The sequence below is a fragment of the Pocillopora verrucosa genome, chromosome 14 (genome assembly GCF_036669915.1).
Source record: "Pocillopora verrucosa isolate sample1 chromosome 14, ASM3666991v2, whole genome shotgun sequence".
NCBI lineage: Eukaryota > Metazoa > Cnidaria > Anthozoa > Scleractinia > Pocilloporidae > Pocillopora > Pocillopora verrucosa.
This window is the reverse complement of record NC_089325.1, coordinates 18,329,042-18,348,519: the sequence shown is the minus strand read 5'-3', so window position 1 is coordinate 18,348,519 and position 19,478 is coordinate 18,329,042. Positions and strand designations below refer to the sequence as shown.

General features: G+C 38.0%; 1 protein-coding gene and 1 pseudogene across 1 annotated transcript in view; both read left to right on the top strand.

Annotated features, from left to right (window-relative positions):
- Positions 1 to 16,009, top strand: part of LOC131787683 (fibrillin-2) — a 42,488-nt gene extending 26,479 nt beyond the window's left edge. The window contains exons 48-81 of the mRNA XM_066161340.1: positions 864 to 1,013; positions 1,117 to 1,266; positions 1,614 to 1,736; positions 2,179 to 2,328; positions 2,494 to 2,616; positions 2,882 to 3,004; positions 3,550 to 3,672; positions 3,776 to 3,898; positions 4,294 to 4,416; positions 4,800 to 4,922; positions 5,285 to 5,407; positions 5,933 to 6,058; positions 6,291 to 6,406; positions 6,526 to 6,590; positions 7,102 to 7,247; positions 7,358 to 7,471; positions 7,595 to 7,720; positions 7,794 to 7,907; positions 8,920 to 9,023; positions 9,368 to 9,571; positions 9,723 to 9,791; positions 10,091 to 10,241; positions 10,372 to 10,533; positions 10,923 to 11,213; positions 12,028 to 12,101; positions 12,227 to 12,370; positions 12,789 to 12,841; positions 13,059 to 13,182; positions 13,615 to 13,726; positions 14,494 to 14,594; positions 14,759 to 14,915; positions 15,134 to 15,199; positions 15,674 to 15,736; positions 15,907 to 16,009. Of these exons, the coding sequence (XP_066017437.1) occupies positions 864 to 1,013; positions 1,117 to 1,266; positions 1,614 to 1,736; positions 2,179 to 2,328; positions 2,494 to 2,616; positions 2,882 to 3,004; positions 3,550 to 3,672; positions 3,776 to 3,898; positions 4,294 to 4,416; positions 4,800 to 4,922; positions 5,285 to 5,407; positions 5,933 to 6,058; positions 6,291 to 6,406; positions 6,526 to 6,590; positions 7,102 to 7,247; positions 7,358 to 7,471; positions 7,595 to 7,720; positions 7,794 to 7,907; positions 8,920 to 9,023; positions 9,368 to 9,571; positions 9,723 to 9,791; positions 10,091 to 10,241; positions 10,372 to 10,533; positions 10,923 to 11,213; positions 12,028 to 12,101; positions 12,227 to 12,370; positions 12,789 to 12,841; positions 13,059 to 13,182; positions 13,615 to 13,726; positions 14,494 to 14,594; positions 14,759 to 14,915; positions 15,134 to 15,192 (4,046 nt within the window). The 3' untranslated portion in view covers positions 15,193 to 15,199; positions 15,674 to 15,736; positions 15,907 to 16,009. The remainder of the gene's footprint in view (positions 1 to 863; positions 1,014 to 1,116; positions 1,267 to 1,613; positions 1,737 to 2,178; positions 2,329 to 2,493; positions 2,617 to 2,881; positions 3,005 to 3,549; positions 3,673 to 3,775; positions 3,899 to 4,293; positions 4,417 to 4,799; positions 4,923 to 5,284; positions 5,408 to 5,932; positions 6,059 to 6,290; positions 6,407 to 6,525; positions 6,591 to 7,101; positions 7,248 to 7,357; positions 7,472 to 7,594; positions 7,721 to 7,793; positions 7,908 to 8,919; positions 9,024 to 9,367; positions 9,572 to 9,722; positions 9,792 to 10,090; positions 10,242 to 10,371; positions 10,534 to 10,922; positions 11,214 to 12,027; positions 12,102 to 12,226; positions 12,371 to 12,788; positions 12,842 to 13,058; positions 13,183 to 13,614; positions 13,727 to 14,493; positions 14,595 to 14,758; positions 14,916 to 15,133; positions 15,200 to 15,673; positions 15,737 to 15,906) is intronic.
- On the top strand, positions 15,362 to 18,644 carry LOC131787635 (uncharacterized; annotated as a pseudogene).
- The last annotated feature ends 834 nt before the right edge of the window (positions 18,645 to 19,478 follow it).

The window sequence follows — 19,478 nt, the reverse complement described above, 5'->3', positions numbered from 1 at the left end:
TAATCGCAAGCTAATTACAATAACCAAATTAAAAATTAAAATTAAAATTAAAAACCTAATTAAAAACCTTGTACGAATTGAGTCCGACTGCACATTGAAAGCAGGTCTCAGTTCTTGAATAAAACCACATTTCATAAACTAGGCGGTCAAATTTGTTCGTACACCTCTTTAAATACAAAAATTCTTCGTACGATTCCTTGGGGCCAAAGAATGCTTGTCGCGAAAATGCTAGCCAATAGGTGAAGTCGAGTTTCTGTGTTCTTGAACACGTTGGTGCAGATGCAGATGGCGGCGTGTAAAACCAACATAACCTGCATTGCACAGGTCACATTTAAATTTGTAAACAGGCCACTGTTGATTCACAACCGCTGGTTTCGCTCTTCGTAACTTGAGATCTTGTTCGATCTTCTGGTTGACAAATAGAGGCTGTACAGTCGTGTGGATCTTCTGACTCAAATCGTTAAGTCGAACACGTACGATATCAGCTGAGGTAGGACAACACGAATGGGGTCTGTTCGATCGCTTACAGTCGGTGAGGAAACAGGTTGATCCGATGCATTCGGTATGGAATCCAAAAGAAACATAAACTCAGCACACCTCTAACGAAAACGCAGATGCTACAACCACGATAGTACTTTTTTCATGGATCTTCATAGAAATTTTGGATCAATATCAGTATCTGGGCAACTGCCCGCCCACCCCTCCCCTAACTCAACAACAGTCGATTGACAACAAGTTAAGGTTAATGTTGGGTTAACAGAGGGGTAGGTGGGCAGTTGCCCAGATACTGATATTGATCCGAAATTTTAATATTTTCCACTTTTGAAAATTTTTCCTCACTGTCTTCTCTATCTGTCCATTAGATATTAACGAATGTTCTTCGGACATGTTGTCTGTCAACCACACACATTATGCTAATGACTGCCATGATGACTCAAACTGCACCAACACAAAAGGATCCTTCTACTGCACGTGTCTCAATGGATATTCCGGAAATGGGGTCTCTTGCGTCGGTATGTCCTCAGTTAACTTCAAAAGAACTGCTCGCCAAATTTAATTCCCTCATTTTCATTTGTCCACGTGATTTCTGGGTGATTTCCATTGTTCTCTTTCTAGACGTGAATGAATGTGATCCTGATGGAATCAGCGACATCTACAAATATTTGGTGCACAACTGCCACAATGATTCCAACTGTACGAATGCAAAAGGCTCATTTCATTGTACCTGTTTAATTGGATATACCGGAGATGGCGTTCGGTGTGAAGGTGAGACGACTGGAATGGAATATTTTGCAGCGACTGTTTAGTTGTTTTCAGTCCATTTTTATAATAATAGTCTCGAAAAGCTCCTTTTTCTCTTAGATCAAATAATAAAGGCTTGCAAATTCAAACAATGAAGAGGTCACGAAACGAAATAAACTGGATTAACTAACCTTTTTCCCCCAAAATTCACATAAAGCACGGCTTGAGCACCTCAAGTCATCAGGAATTTTGAAGAACAAGCACCATAGAGATTTTAAATTGCCACGAGTGTAACGAACTTCCACTCTTAATGGCCTCTGAGCATGGTATTTTATACAAATATGTTTGTACAAGTCTCCTATTTCAAATAGACATCGACGAATGCTACGCAGAAACCGACAATTGTCATGCTGATGCAAACTGTTCCAACACCAAAGGATCATTTTACTGTACGTGTCACACGGGATATTCTGGAGATGGGGTGATTTGCGAAGGTAAAATGAGGATAACTTCAGTTTGAAAACTCTTCAACTCATAACTCGAAATTCAATTTTTATCAGACTGTAATATCCTTCATACAATAGATCTCCCCCTCCTTTTTCCCGTCCTTATTCGAGAAGACTGCAACGTTTAACCATTTGACAGATGTCACAACAAAGGCTACACATTCTCCTCAGCTATTTTAATTTAAGACCCTAAATGTTGGTGCGGTCTGGGGCTTGAACCCTCGATGATCCTCCCACAAGGCAGTCTGGTGCTCTAAACCTGAACTATCCAGGCGGCGGCGTTATCTAGTAAAGAGAATTAGAATTTCTACAATATGTTTACCATAGAGGTATTGAACATGTGATATATTACGTCTTTAAGTCTCTTCACGTTGATTTGCCAATATTGCGGTACACATCGAATATCAAACGCTTTTTTGCATTTTTTTAGACATCAACGAGTGTTCTCCACATGATCTGGCGGCCAACAACTCACATTACGCGCATAATTGCCATGCTGATGCTAACTGCTCCAACACCAAAGGATCATTTTACTGCACATGTCACGTGGGATACTCTGGAGATGGTGTTATGTGTTTGGGTGAGCTTCCATCTGCTGACGTATATATTTACTTCGGCTTTTTTAACCTTTTCAAGACTCAAGGGGTCATTTTAGATTTGTTAAAGTTATTTGTAATTATAAAACTTAAACCATCATTTGGCATGTCTCAAATTATTGTTGGACCACTTGAACCACTTTCTCTAGATATTGACGAATGTGAAACTAGTACTGATAACTGCGACGTGAACGCCCACTGCAACAATACCAAAGGATCCTTCCGGTGCACTTGCAAAGTTGGCTATTTTGGAGATGGCGTTGTGTGTAAAGGTGCGTTATCTGTAAGAAGACGAAATCTGTAAAACGAAAAAAAATTATCGTGTTGATAGTTAAAGCGGACAGTTTTCTATTTCGTGAGGACACTCGCGCCCTGACCTACTTAATTCATTTAAAAGATCGATTCATGTTCTTGAATTTATTTTAGTATTCAGCATGAAATAACACGACCAGCTCGGAATAATAATAATTTGAAATGAGGAATTATTAAAAGTTTACAGTGGAATAGTTAAGTTGTGTATCACATTTGCTGTCGTAGATATCGACGAATGCACTGAAGACATACATAACTGCCATGATGATGGTATTTGCATCAACACAAATGGATCATTTTATTGCCTTTGCCAAGAGGGTTATACCGGCGATGGCGTCAATTGCACAGGTAATGATTTTCGTGATCGAACCCATTTTTTTATGATTTCCCTCTTCGTATGAGCGTGTGTGTTTTCACTTTCCGTTTTATGCTCTACCTGAGGAAAACCTTGATTCATGATCTTACAGCGCTGTAAGGCAGTAGTAATTAACCATTATTAGATGAGGTCGAGCAAAAAAAAACTGATTTCTGGACAAAACTACGCACGAGTAGGATATGTCAGTAAAAGCCAATTAATGGTATTAGGCATGAGTGTACCATACATTATTAGGCAGTTGTTTAAAAGACAATGAAAAGAAGGAAAAATTAAACGGGTGAAAATTTATAGTATCTGACTTTGCAACACGACACACTAAAATTTGAAGCTTTCAATAACTGGAAACTTGTTATCAAAGTTAAGAAACGAAAAAGGATAATACGGCATAGCAGCAGATGAATTTCTTTAGCATAAACCCTCTCTCTAAGTTCTGAGAGGAACTTCATTTTATTGATCTCAATTCTACCGAGTCATTTGACACCCATTCTCCAATATGTATCCTTCTTCCTTTTACCAGACGTGGAAGAGTGTAGCCTGAGCATCCATACCTGTGATGAACACGCAACGTGCACCAACACAAAAGGATCATTCACTTGTGCCTGCGATCGTGGTTATCATGGCACAGGCTACAAGTGTGTCGGTGAGACTAGGAATAGACGCTTAGTAATGGATTGATGTACTCGACTTGTGCCAAAATACCCGATAACATACTCAGTTTTTAATCTATGGATCTGTTATTTTAGATACTGACGAATGTAACTACGATTTGGATGACTGCCATGCTGATGCACTTTGCATTAATACCAATGGATCCTTCAACTGTACATGTTTGAAAGGTTACTCTGGAGATGGTGTTTTCTGCGAGGGTAAGGGGAGAATAGAATATTTTCTTTCTTATGAAAGCAGATTACAAAATTAAAAGGGCTAAAACACTTCTGAAGAACAGACGAAGAATTAGTTATTAATAGTGAGTATGAGCATGATGTTTACAGAAACGGCAAATGGCAAAAATGAACTTTAATTTTTCCTAACCTACTCCATACTCCTTGAAAATTTCATTCACTCCTTTTATTGTTGTTGTGTTTTTAATTTTGCACATTTACTTATAGGAGAAGCTTTTAGTTTTAGTAAAGACTAAAGTTTGGCATTACATATTTTCAACAATAAGGAAAATTACAGCTTTTTCTCAGATACATCCTTCAGTCAGGATGGAGCCGATGATTAATGGTTGATGTCCTTTTAAAAAAATGCATCTTTTTAGATATTGACGAATGTGAAACAGCAACGCACAACTGCAGCTGGGGTGCTTCGTGCAACAATAGGAACGGATCTTTTTACTGCACCTGTTCCCCTGGATTCTCTGGGGATGGTTTCCGCTGTGCAGGTGAAAATATGATACGTCTATTAAAGTAAATTTTAATTAACCCACGTAATTCGAAAGTGAGAATACAGTGTCCTTTCGATTAATCAAAGGAAAACAAAGCAAAACATGAGAAACTAAGAGAACACGAATAACAGTGTCTTTCATTGACGCTCACATTTCGATTCATGAACGTGTCCGCAAGAAATCGCTTGTAACTGGATGAAGGCAGTTAAAAATATTGAAATGTGGACGTATCTCACCTTATGTATATTCTAGCAGATCAGCTACGTTTATCATATTTCTTCTTTAAAAATTATCCATAGGAATCTTGCAGTGCATAGCATGTATCTTGGTGGCTACTTTTATTGATTTTTTCGTTTTTGGTCCATGTAACTTTCTGGCAGATATCAACGAATGTGAAGTTCTAACACACAACTGCCATCCTGATGCCGAATGTACCAACTTGAACGGTTCTTTCTACTGCACTTGTAACCGCGGATTTCGTGGAAATGGAACAGATTGTGAAGGTGCCTGTTTATAAAAATTCTGATCAAACTTTATTTTTCAGTCATTGCCTTATCAAAGCTGTGTACGCTGCATGGCCTACCTTATCCAAAAAGATGCATTTCATCGTTACATCCCAGGTGACCATGTGACCCCACAGCATACACCGACACACATGTTGATATCCGCCCATGATATAAAGCAGGATATTACAGGATAAAATCAAGAAAATGGTTAAAACAGCTGCATCTTTGTACTGCTGATGAAAAGTAAAACAAATGACTATTTCTCCATCTATTTAGTATTTTAGCGGTCTTTAAAATTAACGTTCTCATAAACATATTGGCGCCCTTTCACCAGCTCGATGATTTTATTTTTTTTAAAGATTTGGACGAGTGTTCAGGCAAGTCACATAACTGCAAGGGATCGTCTATTTGCAATAACACGCACAGCGGCTTCAACTGCATTTGCTTGGCAGGATATCGCTATAATGGTTCCGATTGCTGGGGTATGTATCTTGCACCAAGTTCAGCGTAAAAGAAATCTGTCCAATAAAACCGAGGCTCAAAACTCTTCCGCGCTCGATTTGAGTACAAAAATTCTTCAGTGATGATGGTTGACGTGGTATAAGTTTTAAAGACGATTGGTTCAACAGTAAAGAGCACGGAGGCCCCTCATTTGAAACACTTTTATCGCTAACTCAGCGGACATGTTGAAACAGTGTACGAAGTTTCATCGAAAATCTATCGCAAGCTGTATTTCCAGGGAATCAGCTTGATGGTGCATACTACTGGGGTATTAAGGAGACATTTGCCTTGCAACATTTTTCATAAGCTTTGCAATGATTCTCGATTGAAATTCTTGTATATTTACACTTTTGGTGATTTCTAAAAATGTTGTTCAATAATACTGAAATCACAGCGATAAACAAGGAGACTGAGTACAGCCAAGGGGCCTGACGTTTTAGTTATTTACCACAAAATAGTTTCCTTGTTTTGCTTTCCATTCAACTTTTTTTTTTCCTCTTTTACAGACATTGACGAATGCAGTGAACAAACACATAACTGTCATGAGGTGTATGGTGTCTGCACCAATCAGGCGCCTTTCTTCCTATGCACTTGTGCATTGGGTTCTAAAGGAAACGGAACTTATTGCGTTGGTTAGTTAAATAAATATTTGATTTCCTAGTGAAGTAATTGTTTCGTAACATTTTTCATTTTAGGGAAGGCAAGCCAGCACTCATACAAAGTAAAAAACTTCCGCGCTACCTTTCATACAATGGCATTGGCATAAGGGTTGATTTTGGTGTCGTAAACATTGTTCTAATTATCAGTCAATTATATTCTAGTACAGGTCAGCCCAACCATATGTATGATATAATTTCCCTCAAGCTCTAGATCTCGTTTACAAGATTGACTTAAAGCTCCCAGCAAATAACTGGATTAAGGAATATCGATTTTCCAATACCACCCAATTTCAGAAACTTTCCCAGGAAATAGAGCAAGGGGTACGTATGTTATCAAATATCATAACTTTTCCTCCTACTTTTTATTGTTGTGAATGATAGTTCTTCTTTTCCGTCGATTGTCACCCTCAAACTGTATGATCATATGTATATTTTTTTAGGTTGATTACGTATACACAAGTGATGAATCTTTCTTACGGATGTATGTTGCCGCCCTTCACAACAGGTATTTGCACTATGGAATTTGTTTATTGATAATACTAGCGGCTGCTTAGGGGAGGACACGCTGTGAGGCATTAGACCGGTTTTAAATGTTGTTTTCATTTGAGAGAATCTAAGAAAATGTGATGCAAACTACCTTGAATGGCGACAATAATACCGTGTATACAAGATGGGCTTTTCTTCGGACTTTATTTCAAAGTGTCCATGTTTTTTTTGCATTTTTCGCCAAATAAGTCATCTATTAACTTACTTGTTTCTAGAGCCCTTCTCATTTCTTCGTTAGTAAACTGAATGAACTTTTTTTGTCATACAAATACTACTTTTACTGCCCTGTGTTTCTTTACGTAATATGACATCGTATTACCCGTATCACCCTTTCCTTGAGTCTTCGTTGCTGAAGAAACGAGGGATTAAGCACTCGAATCTGTAAGTAATAACAAGAAGCTCTAGGGACATGAGGAACTTAGGGTAAATGTAGCATTGGTTAACTTAATAATGGACGGTCCCTTCTCTAGCGATGGGATAGTACAGGCTGAGCTCTGGATGGTGTTTACCTCAGATGCAACACTTCCTATCAGACCTCTTAACTTAGCAGTAAAGAGAGAAAGACTGAAACACCTTTCCATAGAAATGGATGGCTATGTTGTCACACAAGTGGTTGGTAAGTTGGATTTTCAATGCCAAAAATGACTATTTTGTATAAGCAAAAGATAAGAAATTCATTGAAATTGTCCATTTTGGTATCTAATAACGAAACATTTCTTGTTGCAGAAAGAGTCGACTGTCCGCTTATATGTTCTGAATTTGCGTATTGTGCAAGAAATGGTTCTTCATTTGAATGTGTTTGCACTCGAGGTTACAATGGTGACGGACATGGGTGCATTGGTAAGGGAACTTTGGTAAACATCTTAAACAACGATTGCACGAGAACACAGATTAGTATTTTGAATATCAGAACACAAACTCCTTACAGAATAAAAGCTGTCTTTTTACTTTACTCGTTGTTAGACCAGGATGAATGTACAGTGAACAATGGCGGCTGTCAGCATATGTGTATCAACAGTCCACATGGGAGCTATCAGTGCTTGTGCAACCAGGGCTTCTTTCTCCATAGTGACAGGAGACAATGCCGAGGTAAGATTCAAAACTATAGAAACTGATTTCCTGTCTTGTCATGCAAACTGAAGTCTTCTTTCTCCACTTGCAGCATCTGAGGGTGAGTCGGCATATTGTGCATCTGAATGGAGCCAAGACGTCTTATGGAGTCATACAGTAGAAAGCAGCACAGACGTCAAATCTTGTCCACAGGATCACTTTGGTGGTGAGTTATATCTAGAATGGAGTTAAGGTATCTTGTGTCGCCTTAGTATGCTTTACTAGGCCCTGATAGCCCATATTGAAAACTTGTATGCAACGGTTTTAACCAATTACAAGTAAAATCCAAACCATTGCGGCTTGAATAAAGGGGGTAAGTTTCTAAAGAAACCGTGGCGCTGTATCGGTGGAAGAGTATAACAGGGTAACTTGAAATTATCAACTGAGTTGATAACGTAAATTGGCCACTGTAAAGGGTTTCAAAGCGTTCTGAAGAAGGGCTAATGCTCGAATCGTCAGCTTTGAAACTCTTTACGGTAGCAAAAGTTATGTTATCAACACAGTTGATAATACCATATTACCCTATTTGCGGTTTGGTTCCTCCCATATTTCCTCTTTTTGAAGCTGTTAGTATATATTTACTCTATGTTCATCGATCTCTCGTTTTACATTGCCTATGCGATTTGTGATTGTTTGTTTTTTTTTTTTTGCGAAAATCAATAGAGAAATGCTCACTTATAAAGCTAATTTCTCCCTGAATAGTGAAGTGAGTCAATGGATTTTTACTAATATTATTCTTGTCTTTATTACAGTTTAGCTATAATATGTGTTTATGATGTTTTTAATACAAAATTTATAGAACAGAATCAATGGTTGTAGATAGAAATGAGAGAGATGGTAAGTTTTGAGCTCGGTAAAGAAATGGTGAAAGATGTTTATTTCGTCTTGTCACGAGCGTGGGACAAAGAAAAAATTCTGAGTCCCCATGAGGAATCGAACCTCAGATCTTCGGATTCCGCGCTCCGATGCTCTAACCACTAAGCCACAGAGACTCCACGGTGAGCGAGGTCTATTACGAAGTTCATATGACACGCTTCCTGCATACTGCTAGGATCAGCAATGTCGGAAGCGCAATGTTTGTAGATAGAAATAAGAGAGATAATAAGTTTTGAGCTCGGTAAGAATCAGTGGTGTATGTAACTTGCTTCCCGAAAGGTACATTTCTTTCTGTTTAACAGGAGATGCGCAGAGAATTTGTTACAGCGGTATCAGTAGCGGGGTGTGGGGAGTACCAGATCTCACTCGCTGCTTGACTAAGGCAATGTATGAACTCCAACAAAAAGTAAGTGATTAACTTGTTTATTTTGCGTTTTCTTTGTTTCTTAATCTGTTGCAACCGCGTGCACTTTTGAGGGCCATACGCGATGGCGTTAGCAGGGTCTCAAAATGTCGTACAGCCCCGCCGGCTGCAATTTAAGTGGAGAAGGGAAGAAAGGAAACGACTGTCATACACTGAAATGCTTATTGACTGACTGTGGTGGGGGCGGAAGGGGAAAATTTTTAGTCCCTGGCTCTCCCACTTAGTCAATAACATAATATTTACACGATTTTTTTCAGTGTGGGTGACTTTTTTGTATTTCATGACCAAGTATCTAACACTTTTTATTTATTGCTCCTTCTTAACAGTTTTCAAAACTTCTAAAGGGAGGACCCAGCTTTTCAGATTTGCTGGGCATTGGATGGGAACTTCGACATATTCTGGACCCAAAAGTTGACAAGATCTATGCAGGAGATATATTCGCTGCTGTGGATATCATGAATGATTTAAACGAAAGGATTACGTACTTAATGAAGAACATTACGAAAGATGAATTAACGAACTTTCTCGAGGTAAATACGTCGCATATTATTTGTAGAATATCAACTAGAGATGCCACACCGTAACACCTTCCCTTATTCTCCTACCCCAGTTTTTCAACTGTTGTTTTGTTATTACCATATAGCCATATAGTTTGTGGAAATATTTGCTCTGATGTTGCAGATCATGGGTGATGTTGTGAGTAATCTTCTTAACGTAGAAAACAGACAGGCTTGGAACGGAATGGATAAGGTAAAAAATTGTTACCAAATACACTTTCGTGTTTATGTACAGCTAATGGAATAAAAATTATTTTTCGGAACCAGAAGCTCACAACTTTCTCTGAAACTGATGAATCAGTTACCGTAAAAAGTCATTAGCATTTTTAACGACCATCATCATTGATTATGATCCCATCGAATAAGTTAGATCTCGAAAATCTGACTCAATTTTCTCCAAAAAAAGTTGCAAAAAAAGATTAAGGCATAGAAAGAGCGTTGCTTTATTCTACGCGTATCAGTATAAATTACTGAATCAAAATTTTCCTGTAGATTGCGCTTAAGGCCACAGACATGGTGGCTGCTTTAGAGGAGAGTGTTACTGCTGTAGCTTACCAACAGGTGCAAGATATGTTAAACAACGCCATTACAGATCCAGAAAAGTTTCACAATCTAAGCTTGAGAACCAAATCGCCTAATGTTGGTAAGAACCTAATCATCAAACTGACTGGAATATATTTTTTTGCCTAAATTTTACTATATATATTTGAGATTTTAAACGATTTTTATTTTCGTTATATAATTATATCTTCATGTTTATGTACTTTGTATAGAGATATCCATCGATGTGGTTGAGATGATTGAGTTCCGAGGAATTTTACATTCACTGATGTATGATCTGTCTGCGGTTGGTGGAAATGGATCCATCATTCGGAATCAGATTTATTATCCACCTTCTCTCTTTGAGAATGCGCTAAAGGACAAATTAGCCTCAGGTGGGCCGTGATCTGGTGATAATGCAACCTGAATAAACTAAACCACAAAAAATGTATGTAGAATACCTATTTCAGTTTCTTCCTGAAATCGATAGCACCACCACCACATCTATTAGTTCACTTCAAAAGCGGCAGCTGACGAACGGCCAAACTTTGAATTTAGATAGGTTTACATGTTTTATCATTTTGCCGATAGTTTCCTATTTAATATGTCGTCCAAGTTTTTCCAGGGCATTCTGAAAAAAATTTTTCAAGCTTAAGAACATTAAGCCTGAGAGAATGAATGAAACAGGAAAAACCAGGTAATTGATATAATGTTTTTAACTACACGAGATTGCGCAAGAAGTCTTCGCAGGAACCGAGAAATTATTAACCTTTTTTTGTTTTAGGCTTCTATAGTAGTCTTGGCTGCTTTACTGATAACGACAAAGACCGCGCAGTGCCAACTATGGAAGGTACACATGAGTTATTGAAAGGAAGCTTCCTCACTCGCACGGATGCTGTGGAGAAGTGTGCAGAGGTGACAAGGAGTCGTGGTTGGAGGGTATTTGCTGTCCAAGATGGCGGATGGTGCGCATCAAGTCCTAATGCGCAGCGAACGTATAACAAATATGGGACCGCTTTGAATTGTGTCAATGGCAAGGGAGGCATGCTCGCTAACGACGTGTATATCATTAATGGTAAGAAACAACGTGGTGCTGTCTCGCAAATTACCGGATTATTCAAGTGAAATGAAATAACACCATTGTTCTGGTCTTGGATGTGAATTTTCGGAAATACTGTATATAGGGATTAACTTCGTGTTGCAGCATATTTAACAATAGCAATTGACTCAAAGACGCGCCTCATACAACATACAGCTTAAGTTGCCTGTCCTTAGCCGAACTTTGTATCGGAACCTAATTCTCGAACAGTACTTAACTCCTAGCAGTGGTTGTGTTTGTGTCAGTCTATCGTTCTCAATTAAGACCTTCACTAAGTTTTTGTTTTGGTGTAAGTTCTCGAACAGTTGGCCCTCTATTAGAAATACTTTTTTATACTTGCGATTGTCGTTTGAAAGTATTTCTGTCCTTGCACATCATGTTTGTTACTCCAAGATAAAATAAAAGGCAAGCACATGCCGCCGTAAAGCCTAATAGATAGATGGCTAGTCGAGCGTATATTTTGAAGAAAGTTCTTCAAAGCTAATTAGCTACTACCTGATTAACAGAAGAGTGAAGCAATCTTCTGGTTGTATCAAACGCAACCAATATACTTGAGAACTTAAGAGCCACGAGCCCCTTATTAAGCACCAATGCCTCTGATACCAGCTTGAAATGTAAATTTCAACAGATAAAGATTAAGTGCAGTTTGCCATTTAAAAGACCCTTACTTTAAAGAAACTTAGAGAACTGAACTCATCGAATACGATCTCTACCTTTTAAAGAACGTTAGCAAGATCAGTGGATTAATTGAATGCAATTTTGATAACAGCTCGTTTTTTCCCTTGGTTAGCTTACTACACAAGTGTGTCGTCCGTCTTTTACAAGAACTTGGAAGGTTTGCTAACATCAGATCCTCTCTTAGAATAAGGTGGGAAAACGATAAAAGTAGCTTTTCATTACAAAATAACAATTTCCGATTGCTTCATTTCCTATCATCTTATCTTTTTGTACTCGTTCAAAATGTCCTATCTTATGGTGGTGGTGTATTTTTCAGATCTTTAAAGGAGATGGGAGCAAAGAAGCCCTACAACAGATCGGAGCTGAACTCCATTATCATATCAGGAAGAATTATTTCCGAGGATCACTTTTATCAGTCCCTTCCAGAGCCAATTGCATTGGTGTTTGAGCACTTGGTAAGAAACTTAAGCACTACTTAAATTTTCTTGCATCACTTTCCAATCATACAGAATGAGCCATTGTTTAGCCCACTACAATGTAAAACACAATTTTATGTCTTTTGATACTAATTTTCAAAAGTGAGTTTGAAGCAAATTTTGTCAGACACGCCATTTTGCATAATCTCGTCACTCGCCCATTATTTAGTTTGAGAGCAACGAATTCCTACCAAACGTTATATTTTTTAATAAAGGGGGAAAGTTTCAAAAAAAAACTGTGGTGCTGCGTCGGTGGGAGAGTATAACAGGGTAATTTAGTATTATCAACTGAGTTGATAACGTAGATTGGCCACCGTAAAGAGTTTAAAAGCTGACGTTTCGTGCGTTAGCCTTTCGTCAGAGCGATAGTTATATTTTTTTGCATTTCTGTTTTCAGGATCAGAATCACACCTCCTCAGGTCTTTGTTGTTACTTGAACATGGAATCGACGTAAGTAGACATCATCCAATTTGGAGATCAATTCCACAAGCTTTACTGTTTTGGCTCGGCCATCAACGGTACAACAAACCTTGCAGTGACCATGCGGACTACTTGCACTTCCCCTATGCACTTGAAATGGCCTCAGTTGGATTAATAAAGCCATTCTGGCACACGTAAAACGTTCACTTGTCAGTTCCCAAAGATATAAATTTCTTTTTCTTTGCAGTGGACCCGACGATCGATGGTTTGACGATGGATGTTACTTGTACCATACTAATGCCACTCACACAATTTGCCATTGTTCACATCTGACTAATTTCGCTCTGCTTCTGGATTTATATGATTCTCCGGTAAAGTCAGGACCACGTGGCCTTTTTTTTCCTCCTATAATAATTTGTCACATTTTATTCATTTTATCATCCTGAGGGTGTTAAAACAGGCTTTTATTCCTCTCTGCAATGTCTAAACGACGCAGAACAGCGTTCCCGATGTGGAGCCCTTTGTTCAGTGACGAAAAAACTCATTAGCAAACCACTAGAAATCTGTTTTAAAGACTGAAAAAAAGACTGAACGAGTATTGTGACATTCTGAGGCAATAGGTAGATACATAAGGAATCAGATTTCTTCCAATTAAAGTATCTTGCAGTTTTTTTTCAGTTGCAGAATCGAGATTGTCAATTAAGATTGTGATTAACTGTTACATAAACTTCAGTTTTTTTTGTTTCGCATTTTAGCAGATTTAAAAATGAATGACATTCAAATTTTTACTCTACTTTTTTCAGGATGTCATTGAGAAAGATGAGGACTTGATCTTGTCTCTAATGTCCTTATGTGGGATGCGTATTGTCGTCCGCTTGCTGTTTTCTTCTCAGTGTTACTCTACAGCATCTTACAGTAAGTAGCTACAATCGAGCATTGTGCCATTCCAACGATCATGTTAAGGACACTGATGAGGAAGAATCAAACAGACCAAATATACACACACGTATAAAATAGTGTGGTGTCATAATGTGGATGACAGTTTTCATTCCGGGAGGTTTAATATCTTTCCCAGGCAATTCGAATTTTAAACATCGTTTTCATTTCCATTTTCAAAAGTAACGATATTTTCACAAAAGCGGCCTTCATTTGTGGTACTTAAACGGGTGTACGGTGTCCTCTCTTTTATTTTATTTCTTTTTCCTCTGTTGTTGTTTTGATTTTTTTTTTTTTTCACCGATGGAGATTTTCGTCGAAAAGACTTAATCTCAGAGTGAAGATACTAATATATCGGTAAGATTTATGAACGACGGATTGATCAATATTGATTTCAATACAGAACAAAAAAGTGATGTCCGCAAAAAAGAAGTGGTTTATAATCTGCGGTAATCTGTGGCGTTTTCTGTGGGACTGTCATTCAGTTAGAGTGGAGAGCTACAGGATCTTCTTGGGTAGCTCCACTGAAGTTTTTGTTCTATGGAATGTTTACCCCCTTGCTCTCTTTGCACACCTGTGGTTTGTGATTTTCGCTAATCGTGAACAAAAACTCGAAATCACTCTTTAACCGTGAAGTAATCTTAAACCGGATATATGTGTGTCCTATTTGGTAAGCTACATTTGCATCTAAAGATATCTTGTGTTTGTCGATTTTCAGGCCATTCATTCGTTTGTTCTTTTTTCAGCCTCAAGGGAGATCGTTATACATGTGCACAAGAATCTAGCATTTAACATGGGAGTTGTTCAACTTCTTTTCTTTTTTGGGACCGGTCAAACTCAGAACAAGGTAGTTAGATCAATATATGAGATTCATAATTCTTCAATCGATAAAATTATAAGTCATTTGAAAGCAATATGTTCATTCACAGGAGATTATGATTTTTCATTGTAATCCTTCAATAAGTGACGTGATTTTGATGATTGTTCCTAACTCTGATTTGTCTCTCGTAGTGGTTGTGTAAGGCTGTGGGGATCGCGCTTCATTTTTTCCTCGCTGCCATGTTTGCTTGGATGCTCGTGGAAGGATGGCATCTCTATTTAGCCATCATCAAAGTACTTTCTACTCAGAAGAAGAGTTTCCTCAAGAGATACTATATATTGGGATATGGTAAGATTTTAATTCGCTCATTTGTTCGCTCTTTGTATTGTAGGAGTGAAAACCAACTACTAGTTTCGTTTCTTTGCCTTCAAGGATGTAATGAAGAGAGGACATAACATTCAGCAGTTTTGCTCTTTAGTTAACCTCTCTGTGTTGATAGCTATGCCTTAGAAGATAGTATGATGGAGACCAGGTCAGGATGAAACTGATTGCAACTATTCATTTAGGTTTACCTACAGGCGTGACTGCCTTATCCATGGCTATTTTCTGGACAATTATGGAGTAGGGAAAATGTGAGTAACACAGTCATTTCAATTAAACTGTTCATCAAGAGAAATATCTGTAAAATGCGGCACGGTTAAATAAGCAAGATCCACCCATTAACAGTTTCAGTTATTTTCAGTCACCTTAATGTGTGTTTCACGTGAAATAGATATTACAGAGAATATTTTTCTATGGCGACCATATCACAGGACACGTGCAAGTTGCAAAAGGTGAAAAGCAACATTCAGTGGCTTAAGCCTGGATTTGATCCAACTTGTTGTGATAGGCGGCTCCTGATTAGTGATAACCGCTATTTGATCATCTTAGATCGGGTGGTAATAGATATCTATTTCGCCCCTTTCCAAGGAGTAAAGTTTCTCAAAGCAAAGGAACGTTTGTATATTGAAGCACAAAGCTTACTGACTTTTAAATTAAAACACATTCAATGCGTCGGGCAAATGATCATTTATGTTCATTTATGACTAGGATTTTGTTTTACGCAGTTGCTGGATGACAGAAATGTGCTAGTCTCGCTCTTCCTTCCTCCTGTTGTGGTTGTGATACTTGTAAGTATTGATTTAATCTTATATTTAATTGAACTCGTGGGAAAATCTGCAATCACGTTAGCATGGCACCTTGACTCCCGCTACATCGTGCGTGGACAGGGTTGAATGGTCTGAGAATACTCACTTAGTTCAGCGTCACAAGCTTTTATTAAATTATAATTTTTTTTAAGACAAATATAGTTATTCTTGGAATGGTCATTGGAGTGCTAATATCCCAACAACAGAAAAGCGACAACAGTAAACCAGTGACAAGAACTTTATTAACAATATAAGGTAAGAATTTAAGCGTTTTTGGAATTCACAAGACTAAAGTGGAATCAAAACTTATCTTTCTTGCAAACTCATCATAATAAACTTAGTGAGTGTGGATCTCACCACTGGTCTCCAATAAACACTCATTTAATACCTCACCATTCGGTAAAAGCTGGACTAAGGAACCTGAAGGATCGCCAAGAATTACGGACTACATTCAGTGAAACATGAACGTCAGTCAAAGACTAATATGAACAGCTCTACATGAAAGGAAGTGGCCTCCTCAGTCTGAATTTACTGAAAACGATATATTACGTGAGTACCCTTAATAAAAACGTTTCTACAAAGCTTGCGTTCCCTTTTCTTCACATTGAAAGACAACGTACTACCTTAACGCAACAAACGTGGAGTGCGAGGAACCATTGTTACCAACAGTGGTGATCAGGGTTTAGATAAATTACGAGTTTGCTCAAATTCCACTAAATCTTTGATCAGTTAGCTCAAAAACGAATACTAAGTCTATTTCATCTCTAGTCCACTGGTGTCATTTTTTATTTAGTCAGTGTACGTAAAGTGGCAATAGGGACGTTTTTTAGACATTTTTTAGTTTTCCTTCAAATTGTTAACTCCTTGTTAAACGAAGTAAAAGAACACTCGTCTTTTTCCTGTGATGGAAATAACGTAACTCTTGTTTTGATCACTGCTTGACAGGGTGGCGCTGAAGGCATCTCTGCTTCTTCTACCGTTGTTGGAATAACTTGGTTGCTGGGTTTCTTACAAGTAAACTCTGACACAGCAGTTATGTCTTACGCCTTTGTTATACTTAGCAGCTTCCAGGTAGCAACCAGTAGAGCATTTGCATTCAGACACGTAAATTTCTTGTATTACTCTTATAGCGCGAATTTATCGACAATTAAGTCATTTTATGTTCCTTTGCTAACTTTTTGCCTGATGTCTTTTCAGGGCGGGTACTTCTTTGTCACTAACGTTGTAATGGATCAAGAGGTACCGCGTTTGTTTGCTGATATGTGACTGTTGTTGGCTTGGTGCCTTTGGAGTTCGTTCATTGTTTTGTTTGTTCCCTGTTTGTCTGTTCGTGGTTTTAGTTTCGTTATTTTGAAGAAGAAGGCAAGTCAATTCGTCATGACACTTAGTTTTTCTGTTATAATTTAGGTGTGCACTACATTTAAAAAACGGTTTTGAAAGAAACATTATTCCTGGAGTTTCTTTCGAACTCTTCAACTCCCAGCGTGCAGGACGGTGTCAGACAAGGAGACATTTTAGCTGCATCTGTTAAAAGGGTAAGAGTTAGTCGAGATTAATTAACTTTTAAACTTATCAACATTATTACTGTATTTTCATAAATTATATGTAAGTACAACTTACAACCTGAATCAGTCGTTAGCAACCTTCAAGGAGAGTAGTCAATTGTATTTATTTCAACAAGCAAAATTCAGAATAAAATTTGGAGCGGTTTGAGTTGGCAGTATATTTGTCCTTCTTATTAAGGTTTGAAGTTGCTAGCGATTAATGTTTCAGAAAACTTCAAGAAATACGAGGTGCAGTTAAATAAACTCAAATAATTCATTGTTACCTTTGCTAGTCTCTTTATCACCCCTGCGAGTCCTCTTTCTGAATGTTAAACAGAAGTAAATTCATTGTGACAAAGCAATTCTAGTGCGTGCTCTAAACGAAATTGTTCATAAGGTCCAGTAGTGCCGGCCTAGGTTTTCCTTACACTTAAGAAAACAGACTTTGGCCAAACTTGGCTTGTAGGTGGTTTCTTTAGTAGTCATATATCAATTTATTCTAATCGTTGTATCTTTAGGCTACAGCCTACTCCAATGAAACTCCATTCAGTTTCCCGAAAAACCTTTGAAAAAAGGCACAATGGAAGGAAGAAGGAAACGAAAACAAGACTTTTCTATTCGCCCAAATCAGTGATATAAAAGTAGGCTACAACCGAGAATTGTACAAACCAATTAACGTTACATCTAAAACTTTTTTTTCCTAAACATACATCAGCCTACATCGCCTTGCCTCCCACCTCTTCACGGGTTTTACGAAGATAATGAAGTGTTTATGGAGCTGTAGCTATTTTCATCAATATTGCAGCCATACTGACCACTTACCACAGACACAGGGAATTGCCACCACAATGCAGTATCTTTTGCCAGAGAATGATTCATCACAAATTTGTGTATCTCCGCAAGATTAACCCTCGGGAACACCGCGAGTTGCGTTTAAATTGGACGTTCCAAGTAGTTTGGTGTTTTCAAAGTGTCTATGTCAGGATTTTTTTGGGTCCAAGAAAGTGGTGCTTAGGGGTTGGGCCAAGAGAAAATAAACGAGAACATTACTTTCTCTTGCTTTTAGTACTCCATAGCCCCGAAGAGAGGGTTGACTGTCAACAACTTTTGATAAAATCAATAATAATCTTAACGAGAATAATAATACTGGCCTAATGAATGCTTTTTACAATAAATGAATATTTCCGGCATTACATATTCCATAACTTGATATCGGTGATAAACTTTGGAACACTTCATAGATAAATTAGAACATCTATATCTCATATGATATGTAAATTCACTTACTTTTGAAATTTGTTCTTTCATTGCAGAGGAACAGTGGGCAGGAAATGAATGAGTACTGATTCTTCCTCACTCAAGATTTCTCATCTCCTTAGATCCCTAGATATCTAATTAATTGTCAATCGTACATCACTATTGTTGCACAATTGCGTTAAGGCTTCTTTACTTTGCAGTTTTAACCATGTTGCTTCTCCGTTTAGTCCTAGAAATTAGGTTTTTGCCGTCTCTAGTTCATTTACTCTCTCGTCACCTTTTCTCTCCCTTGTTAGAACTTCTTCAAAATTTTTTCAATGAAACTCTAGGAGTTACAATAGCAGAGTACTGTGCATTTTGTCCAGAGTTTTACGTCCACAACTTAAAATGCTTTTATCTTAGATGGCTTTTTACATCAAAAAAGGGTACAAAAGTGCCAGTGATCGGGGTTTCGCAAACAAAAGAAGGGAACAATCCAATTTTATGTTGAATAAATAGATAGATGAGAGACTAATAAACGCTGGTATATTCCCCCGACCACCCCGCCAATTTTAAACAGGGTATTGAAGAGATTGGCAGAAAGTCGGGTGTAATAGTATAAACTTTCATCTACGTTCAAGTTTACCGTTTCGAAAAAGGCCTAAAGTTTACTCTTTGAACTTGAATGTTTTACTGCGGTCAAGGCATTTGAGGAAAAAAGTCTGAAACGTTATTATGTTTGACCTTGTCTACTTAGCATTATGTTCACCAAGTTACAGCTTTTCAGCTTGCGTTGTTTTGCAATTACAGCCACTTTTTTGGAACCATGTCTTGTTGCGAAGCCGCGTTGCAAAAGTGCCACATTTGGTAACATTGAGCTAGGAATTGCGACAAAGGGAGAAATGACCTTGCACAGCGCCTGATTTCAAATCCTTTTGTACATA